The 11,197-nt window shown below is 44.2% G+C and overlaps 1 protein-coding gene across 1 annotated transcript in view; it reads right to left on the bottom strand.

Annotated features, from left to right (window-relative positions):
* Positions 1–10,822, bottom strand: part of LOC309550826 (uncharacterized protein) — a gene marked incomplete at its 3' end in the record, with an annotated part of 215,412 nt that extends 204,590 nt beyond the window's left edge. The window contains exons 1-2 of the mRNA XM_082251174.1: positions 10,725–10,822; positions 10,507–10,608 (exon numbers count right to left, since the gene is read on the bottom strand). Coding sequence (XP_082107300.1) covers positions 10,507–10,608; positions 10,725–10,758 — 136 coding nt within the window. The 5' untranslated portion in view covers positions 10,759–10,822. The remainder of the gene's footprint in view (positions 1–10,506; positions 10,609–10,724) is intronic.
* Between the last annotated feature and the right edge of the window lie 375 nt (positions 10,823–11,197).

Raw genomic sequence — 11,197 nt, forward strand, 5'->3', positions numbered from 1 at the left:
TAGATTGGCGTTGCACGTCTGGATCATCAGAGTCCAGTATACCCCACTGACGGAGCAAGTTAATGCCGTATTCCAGGGTCGTTATTTTGAATTCCTTGTCCCCCTTAGTGACTAGAAGTGTTGCCGGATAGTTCCAGCGATACTAGATATGGTGGTTTCTCAAGGGTTTTGTTACAGTTAACAAATTTCTTCTCCTGTTCATGGTGTGAGCAGATAAGTCTGCATATAGTGACAGGCCTTGCACGCTGGCCGAGAGGTCCACTGCCTTCCTCATCTGTGCCATGACCCTCTCCTTCACAGTGTAGAAATGTATTCTGGTGATAGCATCTCTGGGGTATTTGTCTGGAATGTGCTTAGGTTTTGGTAACCTGTGGATCCTGTCAATTGCCAGGTCAGTGGGTGCAGCATTCGGTAGCAAGTCCTGCATAATGGAAGTCAAGTATTCAGACAGGTCTTGAGGTTTAACCGATTCGGGTACGCCCCTGATTTTGATATTGTTCCGTCTGGAACGATCCTCAAGGTCTGCCACTTTAGACTTGAGCCATATTATTTCGTCATCGTGGTCGTTATGGGCATCTACCACGTCGTTAAATGTGTTGGCAAACTCCCCCATCTTGTCTTCAATTTTTGTCACTCTGTCAATCACAGCAACCACTGCAGTATTGCACTGAGACATTAATTGCAGCATGTCAGAATGTATAGCAGAGCGCAGTGAGAACATCATGTCCCTCAACATAGAAGCCATCACAGGCTGATCACCTGCAGGGAGGGCTGCCATAGTTTCCTGGAATTCCAGGGTGCCATTGATGGTGATGCCCTGTGAGGGAACTGTGGCGGCATGGTCCGTTTTTTGTTTAGATTTCACCGGGCTATTGGACTGAGACGTCGGGAAGGAATGCGGCAGGTGGCCCCCCTCGCAGTTTTGCGTGCCCGAGGGATTCCCACTGTCTCTGGAGCCTGGGGATGGTAAGCGCTGGGGCTGTGATGAGCGTGGCGGGCCGGCGCCATCTTGGCTGCGCGGCCTAGTATTCGGGGTGAAGAAGTTTAACATCTTACCCGGCTTTCCACAATCTTTCCGCTTGTGGGACATGTCCGGTCGGTGTTTGCAGGTGTCCGGAGTGTAGCTGTAGTATCGTGGAGTGACCCTCTCCGTAGTAATGTGCTCCGGTCTGTCTGCGTGGCGAGGAGCTGCAGGCTCAAGCTGCCATTCACCTCGCTAGCCGCCTCCGCCCCCTCATCATTTACACTTTCAAAATAACAGAAAACAAAAAAAAATGGCATCTGCAAAAGTTTGGGCACCCTGTAGAGTTAATATCTTGTATTGCCCCCTTTGGCAAGTATCATAGCTTGTAAATGCTTTTTGTAGCCAGCCAAGAGTCTTTCAATTCTTGTTTGAGGTATCTTTGCCCATTCTTCCTTAAAAAAGTCTTCCAGTTCTTTGAGATTTCTGGGCTGTTTGTCACGCACTGTTCTTTTAAGGTCTATCCATAGATTTTCAATTATGTTGAGGTCAGGAGTTTGTGAAGGCCATGGCAAAACCTTCAGTTTACGCCTTTTGATGTAATCCCCTGTGGATTTCGAGGTGTGTTTAGGATCATTATCCATTTGTAGAAGCCATCCTCTCTTCAACTTCAGCTTTTTCACAGATGGCATCAAGTTACCATCCGAAATTTGCTGAAATTTTATTGAATCCATTTTTCCTTCTACTCGTGAGATGTTCCCTGTGCCACTGGCTGAAATACAACCCCAAAGCATGATTGATCCACCCCCATGCTTAACAGTTGGATAGAGGTTCTTTTCATTAAATTCTGTGCCCCTTCTTCTCCAAACGTACCTTTGCTCATTCCGGCCAAAAAGTTAAATTTTAACCTCATCGGTCCACAGAATTTGTTTCCAAAATGCATCAGGCTTGTCTATATGTTCATTTGCAAAGTTCAAACGCTGATTTTCGTGGTGAGGAAGTAGAAGAGGTTTTCTTCTGATGACTATTCTATTAAAACCATATTTGTACAAGTATCTCTTTATAGTGGAATAGTGTACCACAACTCCAGTGTCTGCCAGATCTTTCTGGAGGGATCCCGCAGTCAAACGTGGGTTTTGAATTGTTTTTCTCACAATCCTGCGAGCTGTTCTGTCTGATATTTTTCTTGGTCTTCCAGATCTTGCTTTAACTTCCACTGTTCCTGATGACTGCCATTTCTTAATTACATTCTGAACAGAGGATACTGACATCTGAAAACGCTTTACTATCTTCTTATAGCCTTCTCCAGCTTTGTGAGCGTCAACTATTTTCAGTTTCAGTTTTCTAGACAACTGCTTAGAAGATCCCATGGTGCTGATTGTTAGGGCAAGGTCAGATGAGTCTGGGCATTTAAAACCTTTGAGATTGACATCACCTGGTCTTCCTAGACGATGATTGAGAACAATCCATGACACTGGCAGGTTTCAACCTTGCAAAGGGGGCAGTGCATGCTATAAATTCTGCAGGGTGCCCAAACTTTTGCAGACGCCATTTTTTTGTTTTCTGTAATTTTGAAAGTGTCCGTGATGGAAATAAAATCTAACTTTTGTTGACATATTTTAAGAATGTCTAATCTGTAATTTGATGCCAATGATGCCTTTTGGAGATTTTTCCATCTTTCCTTGGCTTCTTTATGCACATTAATACAAATTTTTACCTGGGGTGCATAAACTTTCGATCCCCACTGTATAAAATATATGGTTAACAGCAAACACACAAACATCATAGTTTGAACTGGATGGACTGATGTCTTTTTTCGACCTCGCAAACTATGTAACTATGTAAGGTGGTTCCAAAGTGGGGTAGGCCCGAGACCGGATGGGTTTACCATCCAATATTATAAAACACTCTTGCCGTCACTTGGACAGTTTATGGCTGACATGTTTAATACATGGGGCTCTGGGACATATATCCCCAAGGAGACTTTACAAGCTCGCATTTCAGTCATCCCTAAAGAGGGAAAAGATCTCACCTCCTGTAGTAGCTACCGACCCATTTCCCTGCTAAATGTCGATTTTAAACTGTTCACCAAAATCCTAGCAACTAGGATCCAACAACACCTGATGCAACTGATCCATTTGGATCAAGTTGGATTTGTGCCTACACGTGAGGCAAGGGATAACACAACCATGCTCCTCAACCTCCTACATGTAACCACCAAGACCCACACACCCTGTGTCCTCCTAAGCACAGACACCGAGAAGGCCTTTGATTGAGTAAATCGGCATTTTATGTTTGCAGTAACTTCAACATGTTGGCATCGGCAACACCAAGCTAAATTGGATCTCACAGATCTATTCTGCCCCTGCCGCCCAGGTTAAGGCAAACAGTGTCTTATCGGACTACTTCACAATTAGGAATGGGACAAGACAGGGGTGCCCTCTGTCACCCTTACTTCGCATTATCACTAGAATCCTTTTTATGTAGAATACGCCTCCACCCGGATATTTCAGGCATGACTGTTGGGGTGACCCAGCAGAAAATATCAGCGTATCCAGACGACATGTTATTTTCCCTCATAAATCCCATAATTTCTCTACCGAATCTTCTTCACAAGTTTGAGGTATATGGCACTCTGTCCAATCTAAATATCAACTTTACTAAATATGAAGCTATTGGAGTAGGTTTATCAAACCCCCTCCTCCACCAACTGCGATTTAATTCTAAGCTAAAATGGATTAACTCAGGGCTGAAATACCTGGGCACTCTCATACCACCCAAATTTTCACACATCTTCACGCTTGACTTTCTCCCCCTCCTAAAGAAAGTCCACATTCTATAAGATAAATCAAAATCTGATCTCCATTCATGGTTTGGAAGATGAAAATTATTAAAATGTGCATACTCCCTAAGTTCCTATACCTCTTTCAAGCACTTCCGATATTCATCCCTTCATAGTTACATAGTAGATGAGGTTGAATAAAGACAATAGTCCATCCAGTTCAACCTGTGTAGGTGTGTGTGGCTGTAATCATCTCACATAGCCCTGAATGTTCTGATCCTTGAGATGTACGTCTAAGAGTCTTTTGAAAGCCACCATAATTCCCGCAGGAACCACCTCTTGTGGTAGAGAATTCCACAATCTTGTAGCCCTCACAGTAAAGAACCCCTCACGTTGCCTGAGGTTAAAACGCTTCTCCTCTAATCGCATTGTATGCCCTCGAGTCCTCGTGCAATCCCTTCGATTGAACAGCTTTTTTTCTAAGCTGAGATCCCCATTGAGATATTTGTAAATTGCTATCATGTCCCTCCTCAGGCGTCTCTTCTCCAGGGAGAATAAATCGAGCGATTGCAGACGCTCTTCATAATTAAGGTCCTCCAATCCCCTAATTAGTTTAGTTGCCCTTCTCTGGACTCTCTCCAGCTCCAACACATCCCTCCCGAGGACTGGCGACCAGAACTGGACAGAATACTCCAGATGCGGTCGGACCAGAGTTTTATAAAGTGGAAGGATTATAGTCTTATCTCTGGAATACATCCCTTTCTTTATGTATGCTAATATTCTGCTGGCTTTGGCAGCTGCCACTTGACATTGCATGCTATTGCCTAATCTATCATCAACCAAGAGTCCCAGATCTTTCTCCATTTTTGATTCCCCCAAGGGTTCCCCCCCTAACGTGTATTGTGATTTTATGTTTTTTAGTACCCAAGTGCAAAACCTTACACTTCTCAACATTAAACCTCATTTGACATGTCGTTGCCCACTCCGTAATTTTGTCCAGGTCATTCTGTAGGATATCTGCTTCATGCTGTGTAGTTATTGCCCTGGCCAATTTTGTGTCATCTGCAAAAACTGATATCGAACTACTGATCCCGTCCTCAATGCTGTTTATGAATAAATTGAACAAGGTTGGTCCCAGGACTGAGCCTTGGGGACCCCGCTTACTACCTCAGACCAGTCTGAGTATGCGCTGTTTATTACCACCCTTTGGACACACCCTTTTAGCCAGTTCCGTATCCAAGAGCAAACCCTGCCGACCTTATTTTATAAATTAAGCACTTGTGGGGAACTGTATCAAATGCCTTTGCGAAATCCAAGTACACCACATCCACTGGTCTGCCACTATCTCACTCAAAGCTCACCTCCTCGTAGAATGTTAAGAGATTGGTTTGACAAGAACGCCCATTTGTAAACCCGTGCTGATTACTGCTCATGATGTTGTTGTCTTTAGCAAACTCTACGATATAGTCCCTTATCATCCCCTCCAGAAGTTTACATACTACTGATGTCAGACTGACTGGCCTATAATTTCCCGCGATATGCCTCTGCCCCATTTTGAATATCGGTATCATGTTAGCTTTCCTCCAATCCCCTGGTACATCTCCTGTCCTAATACTGTCAGCAAAGATCAGGAACAGTGGTCTAGATATAACCGTACTGAGTTCCTTGAGTACTCTCGGATGTACGCCATCTGGGCCTGGTGATTTGTTTGTGTTAATTTTATCCAGCGTTTCCCTGATTACACCCTCTGTTAGCCATAGTGGCAAGTCCTGTGTATTACTACTAACCATACATTTATGGTCAGTGTACCCCTCCTTTTCCTCTGTAAAAACTGACGAGAAAAAAGCATTCAGCACGGTTGCTTTTTCAGTGTCCTCTGTAACCATCCTCCCATCATCGTTAATTATGTGTGCAACATGCTCTGCCGTAGTTTTTTTGCTGTTGATATATTTAAAGAATTTCTTTGGGTTTTTTTTTTTACTATCCTCCGCTATTTGTCTCTCAAAGTTGATTTTAGCCATCTTGATTTCGTGTTTACTTTTCTTATTTGCCTCCTTGTACTGTATGAAAGCAGATACTGTGCCCTCTGATTTATATTTCTTGAAGGCCAATACGCTATGGTTTAGCCAGCCAGGTTTGGCTTTGTCTCTTCTAAATTTATTTCCCATAGGAATGCACTGCAAGATGCATTTGCTTAATGTGGTCCTAAAGCATTCCCATTTTTCCTCTGTGGTCAGGGATCCCAGGGTTTTGTCCCAGTTTACCCTTTCCATCAATGAGTACAATTTTGGAAAGTCTGCCCTTCTGAAGTTTAGGGTTCTTATGTTCCCCACTTGCCTTGTTATATTGTTATTTACACTAAATGTGATCATCCTGTGATCGCTAGAGCCCAGGTTGTCCTGGACTCCTACCTCCGAGATTAGGTCTGGGTCATTAGTGATCAATAGATCCAGGATTGTTTTTTCTCTAGTCGGAGAATCCACCAACTGAGACATGTGATTATCCTGTAAGGTTTCCGTGAATGGACGGGCCTTCTGTGAGTGTGTAATCCCCTCTCCCCAGTCAATGTCGGGATAATTGAAGTCCCCCAATATGATGACTGATCCCAGTTTTGCCACTTTACCCATTAGTGCTAAAAATTCCAGCTCTACCTCCTCCCCTTGTTTAGGTGGCCTGTAGCAAACCCCCACAATTACTTTTCCCTTTTCTCCTTCTCTATGGAGTTCTACCCACACAGATTCTAAATCCATACTCATCCCTTCCGTAATGTCACTCCTCTCTATCACCTTTATATTGTTCTTGACATACAGACATACCCCTCCCCCTCTTTTTCCTACCCTGTCTTCCGGTACACCGAATACCCTTGGATATTGGCCAGCCAGTCATGAGAGGGGTCGAACCAAGTCTCCGTTATTCCCACAAGGTCTATGTCCTCCTCATGTACTAACATTTCCAACTCATCCATTTTATTAGCTAGGCTCCTGGCATTAGCATATACCCCTCTTAGTTTTACGGAAGTTAAACGTGATTGGTGGTTATGTTTATTCCTGTTTAGTCTGAGCTTTTCCCGCACAGACCTACCAATTGACGTTATGTCCCTATTGTTGCTGCTGACCCTACAACTGCCTTCAGTCCTTTGCTCCCTCCTGACTGATTCTACTTCTGAGCCCTCCCCCCCCCCCCGTCTCCTAGTTTAAAAGCCCCTCCAACTTGGTGGCCATCTTTCTCCCCAAAAGAGGTGTACCGTCCCCATTAAGGTGCAGCCTTCGCATTACTTTATACAAGAGGACACCCTAATAGTGGATTTTATCTGGGCACATTAGCGACCTAGGCTATGTAGGAGACTACTCTTGCTTCCTAAATGACTAGGTGGATTGGAAGTGCTGGACTTATGCAAGTACTGTCAGACTACACAATTGGGGAGACTCAGACTGGTGTCGTCATGGTGAAGCAAAGCTTTGGCCCAGACTAGAACTGGCCAAATGCAAAATACCCCTCCATAGAGCTCCACCGTGCCACCATTCACTACCAGACACCATAAGACGCCATCCCCTCATAAGTCACACAATAAGAACCTGCTCTAAATTATTCACACAACTTCCACTTTCCCCGACACACTCGCCACTGACACCCATTACTGGGGAATCCCCAGTTTACTCCGGGCTACCAAGATAAAACATTCAGGACCTTGATGGAGTCAGGCTATTTCCAAGCCTCCCATTTTTCAACATCATCTAGTTGGCCTGCACTCAAAGACCTCATGGACTCCTCGGGACCCTACCGTCTAGATTTCTGGAGGGCATTGCAACTCCATAATTTCTTAAACTCATTGCCACCTCCCAGTGAACGCAACACACAACTTACACCCTTCGAAGAACATTGCTCTCAAGACAGAATGCTGACACAGGTATTATCCACGACCTATGCATTACTGATCACACCCTAGGGGACTTACCAACCCCCATTCTTAGCTAAGAGGGAATGAGCTTTATACTGTAATTTTAATCCAGACCAACAAAATCACATCATTCCATTTACGTCATCCATCTGCATGTAAATACAACAAACCAACTTTAAACTCCTAACAAGGTGGTACCACACGCCATCAAGGTTGAGCAGGTTCTTCCCCACACTCACTGATCAGTGCTGGAGATGCCAGGAAGGGCCGGGGGACACTACTACATGTTTTTTGGTTGTGTCCTAAACTAGTGGAGTTCTGGAAGACAGTACGTGAAATGTCTCAAAGGTTTATAAACCGACCACTCCCCAATGACCCTGCTCTCTTCCTTCTCCATGCTTCTAACATCCTGGCCCAGACCTATAAACATTCTGTCATTCCTCACCTTCTAAATGCTGCTAAAATGTGCATCCCTCTTAAATGGAAAAACCCACAGGCCCTCACTGTTGGCATGTGGCTCAAAACGGTCAAAGAAATAAATAGACGGGAAAACCTTGTTCTCTAGACACGTCCCAAACACGAACGATATACCAAAACCTGGGGTCAATGGAATATATTTGTCCTCTGATGAAGGCTGCTCTTTAATTAAGGGGGGCAATACTAAAGAGACCTCATGTTGAGTTTGGGGGAAGCTCTAAAATATTGGTGGAAAGTATTGCTGATGTAGGGCCATAGCTTTACCAATGCTAACCCCCCCCCCCTCCACCCCACCTCATCCCTCCTCACCCCTCCTTCCCTTCCCCCCTCATCCAACCTACTTATTCTCTTCTGCCTCTCTCTAGGTTTATTTTACTTCCCTCTCTTTCCACTACTTATTCGCTTTACTCCTTCCTTCTTCTTCTATACGTTATGCGAAACTGGAACTAACAACTCCGGGAACTTTCTAGTCCTGCATAACTCCTCCCATGAGAGGAATTGTAGAACACCTCTTATTCTACGACCGATGTAGATCTCAAACGTATGACTGAATTGTCTTCAATGTTGTAATACACTGTCTCAGCATATGTTCTATAAGGAATGTTACTGTTTATTATGCCTGGAAGTTGTCTTTCATATATATAAAAGAATTGAAAAAAAAAAGAAAGATCTGACATGAATCAATGGTACAACCTTACCCAACCAAACATCATTAAGTAATAATGCTATTGAAATGATGACAATGTTATGGTTGGGAACATGGCGTTATATTGAGGATTGGAGATGGACCTTTCATATGGTGTACAGTATCTCCTCCTCATTTGTTGGAACACGACGTTACAATGAGAAATGGAGATGGACCTTTAATTTGGTGTACAGTATCTCCTCCCCGTTTGTCTGGAAAATGACTTTATATTGAGGAATGGAGACGTGGGAAGGTAATTAAAAAAAAAAAAAAGTATTTTTCAGGAGTCATATGTTGGTCGAGCATTTTAAAGTTTAAAAGAGATCTGTCGTGGAACTGGGTGCAATCACAACACCAAACTTTGACAACTAACAAGATCAATGATACCACCCAACCAAACATCACTAAGTAAGCTTTAAACCATTATTGCATAATTACCCGAGCTGATATCTGGAGAAGTTTCTTCCTTTTTAACTGCGTCCATCATCCCAACCTCCTCTGTAAAATGCTGATCACCCCTCACATATGGGATGGTGTGATCTTCCTGTGTGGAATACAGAGGACGGGGACATCTCTCTGGTGGGTTCCCATTACTGGATCCATCTGTAGGAAACACACACACTGACTGAATACATTGTTTCTATGGGTTTATCAGATGATGGGGGATCTAGGTGGAGCCTCCGTACTGCTCTCTCCTTTACAATAAAGCCTCCTCCTACCCGCTGTGATGTGAGGAGCGGCTGATTCTCCATCATGACGTCTTTGTAGAAGTGGATCTACAGATCCTCAAACATCAATCCATATACCCAAACAGTTTTTCTATTTAGTGGCCATCACTCACCTGTGCTGATGTCTGGAGAAGATTCCTCCTCTTTAAATTTTTCCATCATCCCAACCTCTTCCCTGAACTGCTGATCACCCCTCACATACGCCTCTTCTTCCTCTTTAACCTCATCTTTTATATCTATCAGATTTTCATTCTAAACAAACAAAATAGCAGGGAATGTTTTCTTTAAAATGTGAGCACAAATAACCTTATACCGAAAAGTGGAATATTTTCATACAGTCAGATCACTTTTACGATCTCAACATATATATTCCCTCACCTGATGATCCTGAGGGATGGTGTGATCTTCCTGTGTGGAATCCTGGGAATACAGAGGACGGGGACATCTTTCTGGTGGGTTCTCATTACTGGATCCATCTATAGGAAACACACACACTGACTGAATACATTGTTTCTATGTGTTTATCAGATGATGGGGGATCTAGGTGGACCCTCCGTACTGCTCTCTCCTTTACAATAAAGTCTCCTCTTACCCGGTGATGTGAGGGGCGGCTGATTCTCCATCATGACGTCTTTGTAGAAGTGGATCTATAGAACCTCAAACATCAATCCATATACCCAAACAGTTTTTCTATTTAGTGGCCATCACTCACCTGTGCTGATGTCTGGAGAAGATTCCTCCTCTTTAACTTTGTCCATCATCCCAACCTCTTCCCTGAATTGCTGATCACCCCTCACATACGTCTCTTCTTCCTCTTTAACCTCATCTTTTATATCTATCAGATTTTCATTCTAAACAAACAAAATAGCAGGGAATGGTTTCTTTAAAATGTGAGCACAAATAACCTTATACCTAAAAGTGGAATATATTTTCATACAGTCAGATCACTTTTACGAACTCGACATTCAACTTCACCTACCTGATGATGGTGAGGGATGGTGTGACCTTCCTGTGTGGAATCCCGGGAATACAGAGGACAGGGACATCTCTCTGGTGGGTTCCCATTACTGGATCCATCTGTAGGAAACACACACACTGACTGAATACATTGTTTCTATGGGTTTATCATATGATGGGGGATCTAGGTGGAGCCTCCGTACTGCTCTCTCCTTTACAATAAAGTCTCTTCTTACCCAGGGATGCGAGGGGCGACTGATTCTCCATCATGACGTCCTTGTAGAGATTCTTGTGTCCTAAGAATCTTCTGAGAATCCTCCTCACCTCTCCGGTCAGGTCTGTGTTTTATTAATAGAGATAAGAGCAATATCATGTGAGAAGCAAGAGAAAGCAAGGTGGCAGCATTGGGTCTGGGTGAAGAGTGGGGGACAGCGGTGTTAGATGGGGGGCTAAGGAGCGGGGGACAGCGGTGTTATTTGTAGGGTGAGGGGTGGGGGACAGCGGTGTTAGATGGGGGGAAGGGTGGGGGACAGCGGTGTTAGATGGGGGGTGAGGAGTGAGGAACAGCGATGTTAGATGGGGGTGAGGAGTGGGAACAGTGGTGTTAGATGTGGGGTGAGGAGCGGGGGGACAGCGGTGTTAGATGGGGGCAGGTAGCTGTGTCTGGGGTCTTCTGACACATACAGAGTATAGGATGGCACGGACACGG

This window comes from Pelophylax lessonae (genome assembly GCF_965119305.1).
Source record: "Pelophylax lessonae genome assembly, chromosome: 1".
NCBI lineage: Eukaryota > Metazoa > Chordata > Amphibia > Anura > Ranidae > Pelophylax > Pelophylax lessonae.